This window comes from Amblyomma americanum, chromosome 5 (genome assembly GCF_052857255.1).
Source record: "Amblyomma americanum isolate KBUSLIRL-KWMA chromosome 5, ASM5285725v1, whole genome shotgun sequence".
Taxonomy (NCBI): Eukaryota; Metazoa; Arthropoda; class Arachnida; order Ixodida; family Ixodidae; genus Amblyomma; species Amblyomma americanum.
Window position 1 is genome coordinate 149374864 of NC_135501.1, and position 20532 is coordinate 149395395.

The 20532-nt window shown below is 42.1% G+C and overlaps 1 protein-coding gene across 1 annotated transcript in view; it reads left to right on the plus strand.

The window, feature by feature from the left end:
• The first annotated feature begins 4930 nt into the window (after positions 1-4930).
• The window catches only part of LOC144134255 (uncharacterized), an 83836-nt gene continuing 68234 nt past the window's right edge, over positions 4931-20532 (plus strand). Inside the window, exons 1-2 of the mRNA XM_077667211.1 lie at positions 4931-5437; positions 5953-6100. Of these exons, the coding sequence (XP_077523337.1) occupies positions 4931-5437; positions 5953-6100 (655 nt within the window). The remainder of the gene's footprint in view (positions 5438-5952; positions 6101-20532) is intronic.

Genomic DNA, 20532 nt, shown 5'->3' on the forward strand with positions numbered 1-20532 from the left:
TTTGAGGTGGCGTGGAAAACGTTGTGGCAGAAACACGGCCTTATAGCAACACGCGTAGGCGTTGACAGCATTGCAGCAGAAACGCGACACGGCAGTTTAGAACGCCGGCATGCATTGGGAAAAATGGCGTAAACGATGAAAAAAGTTGAAGACTCGCATAACTGCCTCCCTGGGTCAGTGGACGGGTCAATCGGATTTTCATGCACTACTGAGGACAAAAGTTTCCGGGACGCTAATTGTAGGAACAAAGTTTATATAGCTCCACCTCGCTACACCCCGTCGCCTGATATGGTATGAAGGCATAACAGGCCTAAATGCTCCTTCCTCTCTTCACAATATCACGCGACTGTGTAGCGAGGTGGATATGAAATCAACTTTTTTCCTGGAACTAGCGTCCTGGAAACTTTTGTCCCCAGTAGTACGTGGCGGTGTTGTCACGTGCAAAAAACTGTACTTTCTCATATTATTCTGTACTTAGAGGAGCTATACCACAAGCCAATTTTTGATTCTTCGTTTTGCAGTGCCAGAAGTCAAGGTCTTCAAAGTAGCTCCTTAGTAGTAACATGAAGTCGCAGAATTTCAAACGCGTATCAGTACCTACTGAAACGCGGAACGAAGTTCAAGTGCATGAGGTTCTAACGCTCATAATATCTCCCTCGTACAGATCCCATCCTTGACAGAACAGGAAATAATAATCATCTAAGCATCTCAACTCCCTTTAACCTTTTCATGGAAGTTCTCGTCAATCTCTGCATCAACTCTGCCAGTAAAAAAAAGCACAAAACTATAGCTACTTTTGGTCGGAAAATTAATAATGGCATCTGAAAATGCAGCGCGTTTGAAAATACAGCGAAATCAACAACTTTAACACTTTCGCAGCAGATCAACACTGTTCTTCACAAAAACCAGCTGGCAATAGTAGTATTCCTCGACATAAAAAGGGCGTTTGAACGCGTCTGTCACTCCGGCTGGCTGAAAAATTAAAAGCATGTGGATTTAATAATAATTATCTCCAGTTCCTTGCTAGTTACCTTTCTGACAGAAAAAAAAGTAGTTGTGAAGAAGACACACTCCGCATTCCTACCCACCACTTGTGGGGTTCCGCAAAGGTCTCTATTGGGTCTGGTTTTGTTTTATATTTTCCGCAAGCTATTTGATTTTTCCCGCAAGCCATTCGATTTTCAAAGGCTCTAATGTACGCGGATGACACTGCTCTTTTGTTGAAAGCTGAATCGCTGTCTTTCCCGCAAATCAGGATAACATCACAAGTGTCTTATATTTCCTCATGGTTTTCTGCAAATAAATTACAATAAATGTAAATAAGACTGAAGATGTAGTATTCCACTCTAGGAGAACAAACATTGATAATGGTACGATTCACATATCATAAAACAGCGTAGGATTCAGCAGGTGTCTTCTTACAAATAACTCGGCGTCATCTTTGACCAATACCTGCACTGGCAAGAAGACATCGAAAACATGTGCAACATGATGGCTCTCAGCTTCTACGCGCATATTCAGGCAAAGCAGTATTTTCCGTACAATGTACTTCGTTCCTTGTACTTTCCGCTGTTTCACTGTCACATCAGCTACTGCTGCGAATCGTGGGGCCAAACATAGAAAACCTATTTAGTTTCCATGCAGAGATCACAGAGGAGAGCTTTGCAGGTAGTTGGCCATGCGCCTTCAAACAATAGCTGCAGTTGTCTATACAAGAAGCTTCGCATATTATCAAATAAATCCATGCTTAATTACGAAATATGTGTATTGGAAAATCATATTATGGATACTAATAATCCTCTACCACTAAGCTCTTTCTTATTCCCGTACCTTAATGTGATATGTTATCAGTTCAAGCACGTGCCTATGACGTAGGACCGTCTCGGCACATGCTATAAAAGCAGAGGCGTCGTGGAACAAAACACATTCGTTCCTGCCTTCGCTCGTGCGTCGTGTCTTCTCTCGGCCACGACAGAACAACTGGCGACGAGGATGGGATGATGCCACGATTCTGAAGCAAGCACCGGCGCAGCGCTGCAGCGGAACGGACGGCCGGCCCACGATAAGAAGGCAAGCGTTTCAAAATGGCACTCCCTGTAGCTTCGCAACGTTTCGGAAGCATGCCAGAGTTTAACCCAAGAAGCGACGATATCAAGTCGCATTTCGAGAGGTTTGAAAATTTTGTGGCCCTTAACGACGTTCCGGAAACTAAGAAGTTGAGCTTGTTCTTGAACGTAGTAGGCAGTAAAGTGTACGGGGAGCTCAAGAAAATTCTAGTCCCTGACAGTCCTACTGACAAGACCTTCGCAGACATAAAGAAGGTACTTGAACAACACTTCAGTTCCGAGTACTCAGTAATAGCCGAACGTTGCAAGTTCAACAAACGCACGCAGCAGGAAGGAGAATGCGTCAAGGAATTCATGACGGAACTTAAACATCTGGCGCGTAATTGTGAGCTCAAGGCGTTTCTGAATGATGCTTTGAGGGATCGCCTGGTGGCAGGATTGCGCGACCAAGAGACTCAGAGGATATTGTTCGCAACGGAAAACTTAACCTTTGAAAAAGCTTGCAAGATTGCGCTCGAAAAAGAACTTGCTGCGAAGCAAACAAAGGAGCTGCATTGCCAGGCAGAATGCTCGGCCGACGTAAATGTGGTTCGAGGAAGAGTGGAAACGAAAGCCAGGCTGTCAGGAAGAGGAAAAGAAAAGGTGCAAAATCGGACAGTTTGTTATCGCTGTGGAAAAGGGCACGATTCAGACAAGTGCTGGTATCGCAACGCGAAGTGCCGCGCATGTGCAAAGACGGGGCACCTACGAACGATGTTCCAACAGAGAGAAAGTCGTCCGGTGAACTACGCTGAAGCGACGGGCGAAGAATCTGATTATTCTCAGGCATTTCACGTCGTGCTATGCACGAATGATAAGAAGCGAGGCTATAAGGTTTCCGTGCAGATTGAAGGGAAGACCCTTCCTATGCTTTTGGATACGGGCGCAGCTGTCACGTTGATGCCTGAAAGAGTTTTCAAGCAATGGTTTCCGCAGATTAAATGCAAGCCAACCAAAACAGTTTTGAAAACGTATACAGGTGAGCCTGTAAAGCTGCGAGGAAAGGCGACCATGACCGTTGAGCATAACGGCTGCAAGGCTGAACTTCCACTGCATATAGTAGAGGACCAGGGCAAGGCTATGCTTACACTTCTAGGCCGGGATTGGCTTGAAAAGTTGCAACTTGACTGGAAAACCGTCAGTGCTATCACAGAAAACACTGATGTCGATTCTCTGCGAAAGACATTTCCAGAATTTTTCCGTACAACACCAGGAATAGTCCGCAATTTCGAAGCCAAAATAGCCATAGACCAGAACTGTACGCCTGTGTTCTGCAAAGCTCGGTCTATGCCGTTCGCTACTAAAGAGGCAGTAAGCGAAGAACTTGGTAAGCTGGAAAGTCAAGGCATTTTAAGAAAGGTCGCCAGCAGCAAGTGGGCGACGCCCATCGTACCGGTTCCGAAGCGTGGAGGTGGAATCAGAATTTGTGGAGACTACAAAGTAACAATCAATGCAGTACTCAAGACTGATTGTTACCCGCTCCCGCTTCCTGAGGATTTGTACTCAATGCTAGCCGGTGGTAAGGTGTTTTGTGTGCTGGACTTGTCCTCTGCGTACCAGCAAGTGCCTCTCAGTGAAGATTCCAAGCCACTGCTCACGATAAATACACATCAGGGGTTGTACGAATTCCAAAGGCTACCATTTGGAATTGCGAGCGCACCAGCTTTATTTCAGGCCATGATGGATAAAGTACTAGAAGGAATTCCTAACGTCGGGTGCTATATAGACGACGTCATCATCACCGGCAACAGTACAGAAGTTTGCTACACAACTGCCACAAAAGTTCTGAAAAGACTTAGCGACCACAACATAACCCTCAAAGAGGAAAAATGCAAGTTTTTTCGTGATTCAGTTGTCTACCTAGGGCACAAGGTTTTGAAGGAGGGCATCTATCCCACCGCTGAAAAGATAAAAGCAGTACGAGACGCCCCGGAGCCCAGCAACATCACAGAACTCAGGGCCTACTTGGGTCTTCTAAACTTTTATGGCAAGTTTTTGCCGAATTTGGCAACTGTGGTAGCTCCTCTTTACCAGCTTTTTCAAGAAAACCACAAGTGGAAATGGACGAAACAGTGCAAGAAGGCATTCGAAACAACTAAGGGAATGATTTTGAACAGTGAAGTGTTAGCCTTATATGACGTCACAAAGCCACTTGGACTTAGTTGCGATTCTTCCGCTTACGGCTTGGGAGCTGTGATTTTTCGTGAAATGCCAGACGGAACGGAACGGCCTATCGCATTCGCGTCTCGTACTTTAACAAGCAGCGAACGGAACTATGCTCAAGGGGAGAAAGAAGCGCTCGCGCTCATATTCGGCTTGCGCCGGTTTCATCGTCATCTGTATGGGCGCAAGTTCAACCTATACACCGACCATCAGCCGCTTATCGGACTTCTTGGGCATGATAAACCACTGCCATCTTTAGCAGCTGCACGGATGCAGAGATGGGCACTGACGCTAACAGCATATCAGTACGATCTCAAGTTCAGGAACGGCAAGAAAATGGAAGTCGCTGATGCACTGTCACGGCTACCGCTGCCGACAGCCTCAGGCAACGACGAGCCGGAGTGTTTGGCTGTTTTTGACGCAACCCCGCTGACAGCTAAAGAAGTCGCTCTAGAAACAAGCGAGACCCCCTTCTAACACGCGTTTTAAGCTACGTTCTTTTGGGATGGCCAGAGCATTACTCTGAAGAGCTGCGACCGTTTTTCACACGGAAAGATGAACTGTCTGCTGAACAAGGATGCGTAACTTGGAGCAATCGAGTGATTGTGCCGAGAACCCTGCAGGATCATGTGCTCTCTCTGCTGCACGAAGGACATCCAGGGATGCCTCGTATGAAGATGTTGGCACGGGCATACGTGTGGTGGCCTTTCCTCGACAAAGACATAGAAGAAACCGTTCGGAATTGCCAAGTTTGTCAAAGCACTCGGCCAGCAAAGTCGGCCGGGCCTCTGCAACCATGGAGGTATCCAACAAAAATTTGGGAAAGGATTCACGCTGACTACGCTGTAAAAGACAGCGTCAATCTGCTAGTAGTGGTCGACGCTTATTCTAAATGGATTGAAGTGTTCGGCATGACATCGACAACTACCGCTAGAACATTGGAAAAACTGGACACTCTCTTCGCGGCCTACGGCTACCCCGAAGAAGTAGTTACCGACAACGGCCCGCAATTCACTTCGGATGAATTTGAACAGTTCATGAGGCACAGGGATATCAAACACACGAGGACACCTCCGTATCATGCAGCTTCAAATGGAGCCGCAGAGAGACTCGTAAGAACGACGAAGGAAGCGCTCCTAAAACAGGTTCTGCACGATAAAAATGAGAGAGTAAATAGTACAGTACAAGACCGCCTGAATAAATTTCATTTCGTTATCGAAACACCCCACATTCGATGACTTTGCGGACGCCTGCTGAAGTTTTCCTCAAGCGTCTGCCCCGACTTACTTTGTCTCTTCTCAAACCTAGTTTTGCAGGGGACATGGCGGAGCGTCAGAGACTAGACACGGAACAACGTAACGACCGAAGAGGATGCGCTGAATCCTTCTCCGTGGGCGATGCAGTCTACGTGAAAACTACACGTGGTGAGCCTGTATCGTGGCTTGAAGGTACTGTTGAACAAACAAGTTGTCAGCCCAGTCACGTACATGATTAAGGTTCAAAGCCGACTACAGTTCACTCACGTTGATCACCTGCGGACCAGAAAGACCAGCGTATGGACTGAAGCCACCAATCATACGACAGCACTAACCGGTCAGGAGAAAGATGGGGCGAATGGTCTAGGAGGTTCAGTAGATCCGCGATGGGTTTCCGAAGATTTGTCTTCTCAAGAGGTCTTTTCCAGGTCCCTGGATCGGACAATCGAAGTGCAGAGCCAACCTTCTCCAAGAAGAGATCCAACTCGGGGGACCTCTTCAGAGCCAAGGGTGTCCGCCGACCAACAGACTCCTCGGGCCCTGCTACCAAGACCACCACAGGACCCACAAGCAGTGGTAGGTGGAGGGCATCCAGAGCGCGGCGAGACCAGATCTAACGGCACAGCACATGAGGAGCCTACCCCTACAGGAAACCAGTCATCAGCAGTAGCATTGCGACGAAGCACCCGTGCGCGAAACCCTCCCGAGAGATACACTACAGAAGACTTCAGGAAGAAGAGATAGTAGTAATTAAAATGACTTTTGTTTCACTAAGAAGGGAAGAATGTGATATGTTATCAGTTCAAGCACGTGCCTATGACGTAGGACCGTCTCGCCACATGCTATAAAAGCAGAGGCGTCGTGGAATAAAACACATTCGTTCCTGCCCTCGCTCGTGCGTCGTGTCTTCTCTCGGCCACGACAGAACACTTAACACAAGATATGCATTAAAGGGAAATTTCAATTTACCTGCCTATCGCAATGTATACGGGAAACGCTTAGTTTAATTTACAGGCGCAAAAGTGGAATACAGTGCCTATTAATGTGAAGCTTGCAAATAACTTTAAAGTGATCTGCAAGTTTTTCTTTCTTAAAAACCAGAAAATTCCTGGAGCTACATCCTTTTTTAACGGTTTGTTTTACCTTTATGAAGTACTTGCTGTTGGGCTAGTTGGTTCTTCATAAAATTGAATGGCGCAATGGAACAAACACAGGAAGGCGCTCTTTATGTCTCTTGTGTCATCCTGTGTTTTTTCCTTTGCGCCATTTAACTTTATGACCTTCTTTCCTGTTCCTTATCGCTCTGTGTGTTTCTTTAAGAGTTACTTCAAGTGCGCCTTTTGTTCCAAGCCGTTCTTTATTGCTTACTGAAGAAGTTGGTGCGGAACAACGAGGAATAAACCTTAAGTTGTGAGTAGCGCTCGTCTGTGTTTGTTTCGCTTGTCCTCGTTGTTCCGCGCCAACTTCTTAAGTATGCATATCAACCAACAAGCCCAACTTTCTGCTCTCCTAAGCGTTCATTATTGCTGTTTGTGTTTCTTTTATTTTCTTTTTTTTTCAATTTTTGCTAATTACGACTGTTCGGTGCATCTTATTTTATTTTTGTACTAGACCGTTTCACTAGCCGCACGGCTATCGGTCCGAATACTTTTTATGTAATCCCTTGTACTGTCAAAATAAAGAATAGTTTGCTTTCACTCCGAATTTAAATGTCACACTCCATGAGATGGGAAGTTAGAGAAGCAGTTTCAAAATTATTTTTGAGCGCTCCACTTTGCAATATTCAATTTTGAAGCGGTCCTTTCAGGCACGCGCAAACACATGAATATAAACTCTGCATTACAGGAAAAATATCTTCCTCGCTCATTATTTCTCATTATTCCTTGATGTTTCTCTATTGGACTAGACAGATACACTCTCACACTGTTTCCCCTATTACACTAGAGATATACACTGCCGCCCTGCATCCTGAATCAATCGCTACCTTGAGTCAACTTCAATTCTTTTGTTATCGTCGGGAAGTTTTCTGTAGTAAGCCTTACTTCGAGCCGGTAGCGGTAGACATTGTTTTCACCCTAAGACTCCCTATCAAGTGCTCTGCAACCAGCTTAGTTCACCTGCTTAATTGTTTTATTGTCTACGTGCTCTGTCCTTAACTGTCCAGATGCAAAAGCGCTGTCTCAGGTTTTCCAGTAGACTGTCAGTTATCAATAATGAGATAATAGTTCTCGAGAATAACGGTCCATGAGTCGCTTATAACAAAAAGTCGTAAAGTAAACGAAAAGAAACTCTCTGAATACAGGATGTATCTCCACATGCCGCTTTCTACTGAAGTGTTAATTAGGCAGCATCTTGGCCACCAGAAGAATATTTACGCCCTCATCATTATCTTTAAAGATAGTTAGCTCAGGATGAAGATAATCGTGGGGCATAAGTCGCAAAGCGGCACCCTTTCTGGTATGGCTGCTTAGATCTCAAAAGCACCTGTAGATATTTGTACCCAGGAAGCTCATAAGGGCTGAATGCGAGTTTGACTGCATGAGAAGCAGCTACAAGAGCGTCTACCCATGCATTTGCACAGCATGGCAAAATGAAAAATTCAGACATCTCTGTAGTACGAAGTAGGAAAGCGCTAAAGAAGAAAAAAGTTGTAGTCACCACGGCATTTTAGTCTTCTCACCACCCTTCCCTAGAGGCCTCCTCTAAGATAAAAATGTTTGATCTGTTTAGCATAGTGTTGATTTTCTTCTCAGTGGTGTCGGCATTAACGTGAAAAAAATTTACAAAAGTCAGTCAGCACTGCGCACTGCCATCATCTCCACTGTCGGAACAACGAGTTTTCGTATCAACGAGGCGTAAATGAATTCGCAGTATTTGTCCGCACAAACATTGTCTACATTTGAGTCGTTCAGAGTATACGTAATGTACTAACGGGGGACGGCCTGTTGCTTTAAATATGGTAATTTTGCTTACCAGAGGGTTATAGGCTGCTATCAAGGGCGAACTTCGTTTTCGTGGGCAAAGATTCATGGTGTTTTATTTACATCTATTTAATCTCTGATTATGAACCTACTTTCGCCAACGTTTCTCTGAAATATAGGGTTATATGTGTCAGGATTGGCAACTTGTGTTGTGTTGCTCTGCACGCAAACTAGAGTGCCGGTATCACAGATGAATGAAAAACTATCCGATCCTATTAACACAATCTCTAAATCTATACATCAGAACAATCCTGTCGCTGTCATACCCCCAACATTGGGGTGTATCGTGCTTTTGGTAGGATTAGTTGGTTCCTTAATTCAAAACGCAAATAACCGTGTTTTCAAAACACTACAGAGAAGCCTAGTAATACACGCTGACGGAATTGTTGGGCTATGGTTTCATAAAGAGGCAAAGCGCCAAATAGGACAGCACAAGAATAAGAACAGCTCCCAGTTGCGCATACCTCTTCTCCCGCCCTAGAGTGCTGTGTTATTACGCTTGGTGTTTTTATGAAACAACACGCAAGACTTTCATTTCCTAGGGCTGTTTTCGATTTGCAAGTCAGTTTGCTTCTTTTCCAAGCATATGCTAACGAGGACCTCATCTCCCTACACCTGCTTGCTCAACTTCTACTCATGTCAAGTTGTACATAAATATCGCCTCTGCCTGCGCCTAACTTCTTCACATGCAATTGTCACAGTTTTCTTTCATGCTTTATTAAGTTCTGAGCCTTGGTGTTGTTACACTTCTATCACTTGCCTCTACTCGCCAATTTAACTGCTTCTTTCTTTCTTATTATCTTTGCAGTGTGAGAGACTCAGGCACGGGGAGTGAGTTTCCATAAGGAGTTCCGGTTCCTGGAAAAGCTCGCGCCACCATCCCTTACTACTCACCTTAGTTGGCAATTATTTAATTAAGCAGTTCACAAGAGTAACTATCAGGCAAAGTTATTCCTAGCAATCTCTCATTTTAAGTTAAATTCGAAAAATATGCCTCGCCTGCTGCTTTTAGCATTGCATCATGTTATAGGCTTACGAAGCATGACCTACTTGCGCTCTTCCAGAGACATCCAAGCTCACGCATTTCAAAAGAGGCACAATAGAAGTCTTGGTCCCAAAATATTTCAAATTTTCTGGTCTTGCGCAGTTGCGTGCTTTATCTTTCCAGGCTGCTACATTGCTCCAGTGCCTCTTCACATTTCTTCATTTGATAGTGGCACTTACCTTCTGCTCAGTATTAATTTTGACTGCTTCACTCGTTTTACTTTATCTCTAAAGTCTAAGTATTTTTTCCGCTAAACATTATGTTAAGTACTCCTATTTTTCTAGATGTTTCTAACCTCATCAAAAGTTACCTAATATCGTATCTGTATTGCACCATTTACGGTCTACAATTTTATGCAGGGAGTTCCAGAATAGGCTGTAAGCTTTTACTGGTTCTCAACCTGTTTTCCCGCTTTGGCTTCAGTATTTGGATATTCTGAATGACAAAAAAAATCAATTTTGTTTACACATTCTTACGTCTTACGCTCCTCTTTGCAGATACGGTTGCCATCATTTATTTCACTTTATTACCTATCTTTATACATCGCATTGCCAAACTACACTGTCTAGTACTCAGTTCTAGTTGTCAGAGCAAATTTCATTATGTCTGGGTTTTAGCGGCTGCATAACATTAAAAGAAATACATTCTACAACAATACATCAAAAGAAAACATTCTCCGCATAATTATCGACCCATCTCACTTACCAGCATTCCGTGTAAAATAATGGAGCATGTTATTTACTCTCACCTTGCATCGTTCCTTGATTTTAATGCCTTTTTTACGGACAGTCAACATGGATTTCGGAAGTGGTTTTCTTGCGAAACACAGCTTTTAACCTTCACACATGATCTAAACTCATTCCTCGACAGGGGTTCTGTTGTCGACTGCATTTTCCTCGATTTCTCAAAGGCGTTTGACAAGGTCTCTCATCAACTGCTTTTTTTTTAAACTTAGTAAACTTAACCTCGACCCTAACGTTCTTAGGTGGCTGCATTCGTTTCTCACTAATCGTTCACAATTTGTCACCGCTAATAATGTTTCTTCCTTCACTTCTCCAGTTGGATCTGGAGTACCACAAGGCTCTGTTCTAGGGCCTCTGCTTTTTCTTACATATATATCAATGACTTACCTGACGATCTATGTTCAACAATAAATCTTTTTGCTGATGACTGTGTCATATACCGCGAAGTTAATATTGACTCTGTTATAGCTCTTCTTCAATCGGATATTGATCATGCTCTTGAATGGACTAACAAATGGAACATGGAACTAAACATAAAAAAGTGCAAGTACATGCGGGTTACTCGCCGTAACACCACATTGCCTTCATATCGTCTTAATAATTGCAGCCTTGAGTCTGTGCCTTTTTACAGATATTTAGGTGTCTTCATTTCCCATAATCTTTCTTGGAAAGTACACATAGACTATGTAAGCAATAACGCTAACCGCATGTTGGGCTACATACGCCGTAACTTTAATCTTTCTTCTAGCTCCGTAAAACTGCTTTTCTACAAGTCGTTGGTTCGTAGTAAACTAGAATATGCTGCATCTATCTGGGACCCCTATCAAGAGACACTAATATACCAACTCGAATCTATACAGAACCGTGCGGCCCGTTTCATTCTCTCGAATTATCACCGTAACTCTAGTGTCAGTGCCATGAAATCAAGCTTATCACTCCCACTACTGTCGCAACGTAGAAATATATCCCGCCTTTGTCTATTCCATAAGATTTACTACGATAACCCCATCCTTAAGAGAAAATTTATAACGCCACCTTGCTACGTTTCAGCTCGGATCGATCACTATCATAAAGTTGGTATTCTTTCATGCCAAACAAACCACTTTTACAACTCATTCATCCCCAGCACATCGGCACAATGGAATCACCTTCCCCGATCGGTCGTCGAAATAAATGACCATTCTGTGCTTAAATCGGCTTTAACTAACTTGATGGTAACATAGTACATTTAATTCTTGCGCCCTGCCGTTCATTCTTTTCAGCTTATGTGGTAGTTAAAACAGACCTGGTCTGCGTGGTATGCTTGTTTGCGTGGTATGCTTACTTTTATGCTTACTTTTATTCTTTGCTCATAATTTCATGTTAAATGACTATTACTTTGTTTGATTGCATTTGCTGTAACGTACTGATTTGCGCGAGCCATATTCTTGTTCACATTTTTGTGTTACTTGTGACTGCTGTTTCTTTGTTATTTTGTCTATTGTACCCCACTCCCGTCTGTAATGCCCTGAGGGTACTGAAATAAATAAATAAATAAATAAATAAATAAATAAATAAATAAATAAATAAATAAATAAATAAATAAATAAATAAATAAATAAATAAATAAATAAATAAACAAACAAACAAATAAATAAATAAATAAATAAATAAATAAATAAATAAATAAATAAATAAACACAAGAAAGATGGTTCGCACTAACCTTGTTATATGTTCTCAATGACGAATGAACGCCTGACCACCAAATCCACTCCAATACGATGTGTGAAGCTGATGTACAATGGCTTCAACTAACTTGGCTTCACGTCTTCAATGAATAGGAAAGCGGCGGATCGCGATGAAACATCTCACAGGCCTGATGATAAACACTGCTCTATCATAGCCGGTCTCGACACCAAGACAACCTCAGATAAAACGCGCCTTGTTGCTCGGTCGTAGCTTTTGTGTCACACACCAATCCTCTTCCTACAATATTGTTCTTTTGAACCGAAACCCAAGTTCTACCGAATAACTTGATAGAGATGGTTAACGCTGAAAAAGTGTTCTGAAACCTAATCACAGAATACAACACATAGGACGAATGAATTTTAATTCCTTGTGTGGGATATCACATGTCCATGGGGAAATAAAGTTCGTGCTAGATTAATAACAAGGCTGAAAATCAAAACGTAAACATCAGCAAAATGTTCAGCCAAAGTGCGTAGTTGCTCAGAACTGAAACGGCATCTTGTGAGCGGCTTAGAAAATTTCTTAGCGCTTGCAGCGTCGGTAATGCTGCTTTAGTTTAACACTTTTTCTTTTTAATTACTTGAAATTGTTTTGCAGCCCTCACTGCAACAAAATTGGAGGTATAGATGCTGCATGAAATCTTCGATCACAGTGCCACTTACCCAGAAAGCTGGTCCGAATGGTCAGCATAAACGCAATTATTTATGCGTGGTAGGTTTACTGGTGTGTTCTCCTCAACTTTTACAGGAACCTGGCCTGCAGGATGCACGTGTTGGATTCTGTACGGTGCTTTAAATAGGCGGCCGGTAAAAGGCTGAGTGTGATTTGCTTCTCGACTTTTTTAACATACAGCAAATGAATTTCTTTGGCTGTATGAGTAATGTAATTTTATTGTTGTTTTTAACCCTTAGCTAGTGCAATGCCTTTCAGTACTGAGAAATGAAAACATAAGTAATAAATGAAACGTTCTGCGGCCACATTTTTATTTCTTCTTACACGCCACTTTACTGAGGCTGTTACAGTAGGAGGAAAGAGGAGATAAAAATGTAGGAATTTTTGACATAATACCAGCAAGACAAGAAATCACAAAATATTTACAAGAGGCAATGGCTCTGAAAAATTGTTGTATGAATAAGAGCCCAATGGTTCCAGGCTGAAAACTCCAAAGTTCAATGGTCAAAACAAAAAAAAACAATATATCAAGGCACTTTGGCGATAACAAGGAAGAGAGTTGAATATTCTGGAAACTTCTATTTGCTGAACACTTGTTGAAGTTCAAGAAACTATTTAGTAATATAAAGACGACAATGAAGCATGCGCGTAGTAATTTCAGGCATTCTATGCGGGGGTGTTGAAAGTGTTGTCACGCTTGAAATTGTATAATGAGAAGGAAAGAACAGCCGCGAACTTTCTGATGATAATCAAGCAATGCGAATATCGTTGAGTACTTCTTTTTCTCCACTGGTTCAGGTTTATAGCTGGGCAGCTTTTTGAAAGTTCTATACGAAACAAACATAATCAGGAATGAGGTGTACGAGAGCTTTGCATGGTAACGGTTTGGTTGCTTCTGGTTCTTTACGTAATGTTTAAATGCGGGTATTCGAAGCAATTAAAAGTTCCTTACGTGTGACTGACAACTCTTGACCGAGACATATGAGCGAAGGTTTTATGTTCTGATATATTTATGTTTCTAGCAGTCTTTTAGACTGAAACCCTAAAATGAGGACTTGAAACGTCAGCACAATGCACGCTTAGAAAAAAGTGTGGACAGTTTTACAGAATCAAATGTTTATTTTTCATTTTGTGCCCCACCTGAATATTTCGCAACTGAATCTCTAAATAACTCGTAATCCAGCAGTGTATCAGTGTTGCGTTGCAGTACATAATCTACATCGCAAAAGAGGGATCATTAGAGTAACAGAATGCACTAAAATTATCACATCAGAAGACATGTGGGCCTAGGTTGTAAGCTTCTGGAAAGTGTGATGATACGTTCACAGCAGAGCGCATGGATGTGCTGAAGTGCACAAGGTGTGAATTATGAGCTACGAAGCTGGCTATATAATTCCTAAAGAAGGTTTCATTTAAGTAATACAGTTAGCTTGCTGGGCGAATTTTGGATTACCCTCTGGGCTTATGCTTCGATAACTCAACAAAATGCCACCAATATTCCTGCTCTCATTTAATGAGTGAAAAAACTCGTACGTGACTTGAAACGACTTTGCAAGGACTCGGTTATTACCAGAAACTATGTTGAAATTGTTCAGAATATTGAAGCCTTCAAAAAATTCAATAGCTTGTTTAAAAATTATCTTACAGCATTCTGTATGAGTGGCAGTTAATGAAATAGGTCTGTATTCGGAAGGAAGTGAGTGCACTGGAAATAGTAAAAAGACTCGTGTTGCAAGTATTGAAGACTGTGGAAGATTGTCGGTAGATAGCAATTCATGAAAAGCAAGGGTAATGATACTGCTTGTCTAATTTTAAGTAGCGAACAAAAAAGACGTTAAATGTGTAATCAGCGTTGCTATTTTTATTATCTACATAAATAACAGTAATAAACACAGCTTTTCTTCAAACGACATAATATGTAGAAGGGTACAACTAACATCTGAAATTAAGAACTTTGAGTTATCGAGAGCGATCATTTAATGTAATTAATTACGCTTAAACGCAAAAGCTTTTGCTAGTCAATATACGCAAAAATGCGTTGCCATATACGTTAACTGTAAGGGAAGTGCGCTCACTTTGTTGTGTGGATTTCAAGAATTTCGAAGGTCTTATTGTACTCTGTGTGGCAAACAAATGTTTTAATAAAAAATCCTGTGTGGATTTTCACATGCGCAGAAGTTTGTTATTAAAATCCCTAATGTCTGCATCATTTACAGGATCGCTTTAGGCTTGTGCTTGTGTAGTGTCGATACATGGCGGGATAAACGCATGATTATTTTCTTCACCCACGGCCCACCAGCATTATATATTGCGTTCAGGGCAAAAATTTGCAAGTCTCTTCTACGTTTTAAACTGTGAAAAGCCCGCTAAACCACTCACATCACCGGTCAAAGATGGACCTTTAACCGCCTCAAATGACTCGCTCATATTAAGTCTTATGCCTTAGACTAAGAGCCGCTTATAGAGTCTTATGTTTAGTACCATAATTAGTATGAACGAGATCACAAAAACTACATTATCAAAAGTGAGATTTGAAAACGATATGAAGAAAAATACAGCCTGACAATATATTGAGTCATCAATACCACAACAATAAAAAATTCAAAAATACTCAGAAATATAGCGCTCAGGACAGCAGCGGGTATCGTTTTCTCGTGAGAAATCTTATTTAGTCCTATCTGCTCAAGCAGTGCAAATGTTATTGAGAAGAAATACTTTATCGCAAAAGCAGCTGGCAGGATTATGAAACGCACCAACTTTCACAGATGCATGACAAATTAAACTTGCGCCAAAGGTACGCAGTTCACACAGAGTAGGAGCAGGGAAAAACTTGAGACAGCAGTGTGTACCAGAAAGCCAATAAGGTCAGCCTAACACTACAGTTAATGCAACAGCGAAATCGTTTATGCTGCTCTGTAACAGAATGTCGCCAGTGCTAGTAATGAGGAGGGAATTTGCAGTAATTATCGAAAGAAAGTAAAAATACAACTGACAAGTCTTGTTGCGCAAGTATCCAACACAAGCACGTCGTTATTGCAGCAGTAATGCAGCCAACACGAAGTGGCTGGCGTTTTTGAAGCATTGTTTTTGAAATGTTGCCAGACACTTTCTCGAAAGCATTAGAAATACTACTCCGGATAAAGCGGGCGTTAATAGAATTCTACACTAGAACCTCTAGAGAAAGTGGAGCCAATATCCCTAAAGTATTCACATGGTTCCCTATGTGTTTAAGTTGTTACTCTGTACACAAACTGCTCAATTTCTTTTAACCAATAATGGTCGTTCAGCTTGATTTAAAATATAGTCTGCTGAAAAGCACACAATTTTAATCCACTGGTTCCACGAACTCCTCCTATTACTGTGCCATTGCTCCCGGTCAGGGTAGTTAAATTTTTATCCAAAACATTGCGCACTTTCTCAAGACAGAGTTCACTCTTTCTTTTAGATGACTGGGGAGAAACCGTGTACGACTAAGTTATTTCTGGATGAAGGAATTTGTGAATCATAATTTCAAGTGAAAATGAAATGTAAAGTACGTATATCAGCCACACGACCCAGAAGTTCACTGCTGAGTCTGTCGTGGTCGGTGAAAGGATTTTAACGAGGACTGTAATGCGCCTACACGTGAGAAGTGTGAAGTCACTCTGAACAATGCGAATGATATAGTAGAAAAGGCTAATAGCGTGTTGGGAAAACTTAACTCATGGTCTGAAAAAAATTCCCTACTAATAAACACACGGAAAACGAAGGCGATATTTTTTAGAGCTAAAAATGTCAAATGGGCTGTACATACAGATTTAGTATTGGGTGGTAATATAATAGAAATAACTAATGTTGTAAAAACACTTGGTGTTCACTTCAATGAATTTATGTTATGGGACTACCACATCGAGCAAATAGAGAGTAAGCTAGCTCGCGTTGTCGGCATACTCAGAAGGTTAAAGTGCATGATACCTACTAGAACAAAACTTGTTATTTACCATGCCCTCTTTGACTCTCATGTTAAATATTGTCATTTGGTTTGGGGTACAACGACGCAAAATAATATTCAAAAGGTTTTGACATTAAAAAAAATGCAGTCAGAGCAATTGCGGGTGCCACATACTTAGCACATACGAGTGCTCTATTTGCAAAATACCGCATTATGGATGCAAGGGTTATTCATCAGTACCGTGTAATTCAGCAGTACAAATCTCAGGTACATAGTGACACCACATTTTTTTCTGACCTTGCGAATCTACGGGAAAATACCGCTGTTCACAACACAAGACACTACGAATATTGGTATGTACCTTGTCCACGCACAAATTACGGTTTTCAAACACTCAGGTATGTGTTGCCATCTTTCCTTAATAGAAATGCTTTCACTAATCAATCCGTTCTTTCCGTTTCATATAACGCTGTCAGAAATATGTTCTTACAAAACAATCAATCATATCCAACTGTAAAATAAACTAAGTATCCATGTGCTGTGATTAAACTATCATTTGCGTGTGTGTAACAGTACCGAGACTATTCTGGTGATCTGGTGTGAAGATATTGTACATATTTGTTATTTCATGCATTCTTTTGTTATTGTTTTACTGCTGCTTGTCATCGCCGTGCCAAGCCACTACGGGAGATGGGAGCTTTGTCAAGCCGCGTGCGCGGCTTTTTTTCCTTTCTCCTCAGCCATTGTACATGACTGAAATAAATGCAAATGCAAATGCAAATGCAACAAGCTTGAGATTCTTCAACCCCAGCACTTTTAAAGTGTACAGCAGCTAACTCCAGCAGCACCAATTTAAAATTTTTGCTATATGATAGGTGCAAATTATTTAGCAGTTCTCAGTATTCTTGTTGTTTGTGTAAGAAGAAAATATTAAGATTATACCGTTGGAAATTTTCGATGGGAAAGAGCAACAAGCTCATTGAGTTGTGACGGTGGTGTAAATAATTTAGAAGTGCTCAGTATTCTTACTCGGTGTGAGAAAAGAAAATATCAAGATTATGTCGTTTGAAATTTTCGGTGGAAAAGAGCGACATGCTCATTCAGCGATGATGGTTTTATGTACGTCGACACCTCTGCACTTTTTATCTACGTGGACAGCTCGGGTGACCGCATTGGTTGTGTAAATCACCTTAAACAGGGCCCAATCATCTGGCCTTCTGTGCTCAAGCTATAGGTCGACGACCCCTTACGTGCCACATATATACACACACCCCCAACTCATCAGTCTCCCGTAGGCTTCAAAGATCGCCATCAATCGGATGCTGTTTTCAGCTCTTCTGCAAAGAAATTAATCCCCTTGTTCCACACTGCACACAAAGTTTTCGAAAGACCTGGTACACTCGTGTCATATGTATTTCGTCCGTGCGCGATTACTGAATACATTTCACGTAGGTCCAAATATGCCATATGTACCCATATATGTCATGTGTTTGATACATCTAATAGATATAAGAATTTACTGGGGGGGGGGGGGGGGGGAGGCGGAGAGATTACCGCGGCAAGGAATTAAAACAATTGGCGGTGGTTTAGCTCTGATTAAACCTCGAGTGGCGCGACAGCTACAGCTGGCCAAGTGGAACTTCGTCACCTGACCAACCACCTGACGAAGCACGTGATGAGCCACGCGCCGCCGGCAGCTTGCCCGCACCACGTGACCAACCACATGACAGCGTGCCGGTGCCACCACAGGGTGGCCGCGCAGCCACGCTGAAGGCTCGAAATGCTACCCTAATATAGCTACTACTATAAAAGAAGTGACCTATAATACCGCTGCTATGCAAGTTCGGAGAGTAAAAGGTAAAAACAATATACAATGGTGATAAAAAACCACCTTTACCATGATTTGAACCGACATCCTTCACAGGGGCAGCTCAGTGCATTAACGCCTACATCATGACTGCGTTCTTTTTTGTACATGGCATTTACTACACTGAAATTATGTTTTATTTGCACGTATTCACAGAGCGTTCAGGAGCACAATGGAAACTGATAGCATTTGCCTTAAATGAGAAGACGCACCATTTTCCTTCATGTCCGGTTCTTTCTCTCACATGCAGTCCGTAACCAAACGATCCCGTCTTAAATGTACCGACTCTTCTGGCAGACTCTGGGGTTGTTCTTCTGACATTGTGAAACTCGATTTGCACTGTAATGAGCGTTAAACATCTTGGCATAGTTCATGATTCACAAAACACCAGCTCCTTTCTTGCCTGTGTTCTTTTCGCGCAAGTATTTTTTTCCTACACGAGAATCTCGACCACGAGAATGTCTGGCGTTATTTGTTACGTAGCCTACGACTGAAAGCAGAGGAAGTCATATTTGTTTTACAACTAAACGTGTATCTAAGCATAAGCAGATTGGTAACTTTCGCGAGCCGTTCTTTACAACAAAAAGTTTCCACAAAAAGCGAAACACTGAGAAAATTTTGCCTTGGTTCGTCACTTGTTAGACACTTGAGTTGCTTCTTTTTCGTGTGTTTCTTTAAAATTCGCGTGACCGTATACGACGCACTCAAAAGTGGCCGTTTCACACAAGGCACTTTGAGTTCATCTCATACACGTCAAATTTTTGAATTCACGAATGCTACTTTTTGTGACCGGAATGAAAACGTATACAGCACGTGCGTGTTCATTCGAGGCACTTGTGACACTTATGAACTTGCATGCAGCCCGTATCATTTCAGATGAGACACTTTAGTTACCCATATGAACTCGTATGAAGCATATGCGTTCATATGAAGCACGTTTCTTTACACATATAGCCCATATGCTGCCCATATCAGCTGACACATGGCACATTTCTAACATATGACTGATGTGTGTAACAAATATGGATTCATATCAGATATTTTAGTGCGGAATTCTACAAAAAAACTGACGGTTTTAATAACCGCTCAGGCTCAGTAGAAGCACCGTTCAGGCGCATCTGCAGTTGTTTTGTACAATGTACGGTATCACTGAAAATACCAATATTATGGTGAGGCGACCAAACAATAAAAACCTTGTTATTCTTGTAATGTGTTCACAAAATTCAAAGAACGACGTCTTCGTTTATTCGGCGGTATGTGTGATTCAGGTCACTGTCAGAGCATTCTGGAAAACCCAATGGATAAAAAGCAAATTTCAATTTAAGACAGTTCGGTCATAATTCAGCGCTATTGTTAAAACAAAGTATGCAGGGCCACTGAACGCTATTTGTTGCAAATGTTAAACATTTACGCCAATGTAGCCGGAAAGTCAGGTCAGCGGGCAGTTGCTCCCATTGTTTGCTAATAATATATTATATTTCATGTGCCCGTGACAAGCGGCATAGACGATGTTGTTGACAATTTAAGTGGCTGGCGTCAAGCTCAGATACCTCTTTATTGAAGTGCCCTATTAAATTAAAGATCTCTGCCGGAGAAAGCGACCAGTGCATACAGCAGCCGGGGAGAAGGATAATGCCCGCTGCTCATAGCTTAGCTCGTTTGAAAATAACAACGAAGTTATCACGCACAGTACCTAAAATGGTTTAAGAAAATTTCGCTATTGTAGGAAATTTCATGAATTAATATTATCGTTCCAACATGAACTTGTCTCGTCTCGCTGAGGAAGCAATGAAATAAAGAGGAGTTTTATGGTTTATGGGGGATTTAACGTCCCAAAACGACTCAGGGTATGAGGGACGCCGTAGTGAAGGGCTCCGGAAAATTCGACCACCTGGGGTTCTTTTACGTGCACTGGCATCGCACAGCACACGGGCCTCTAGAATTTCGCCTCCATCGAAATTTGACTGCCGCGGCCGGGATCGAACCCGCGTTTTTCGGGCCGGCAGCCGAGCGCCATAACCACTCAGCCACCGTGGCAGC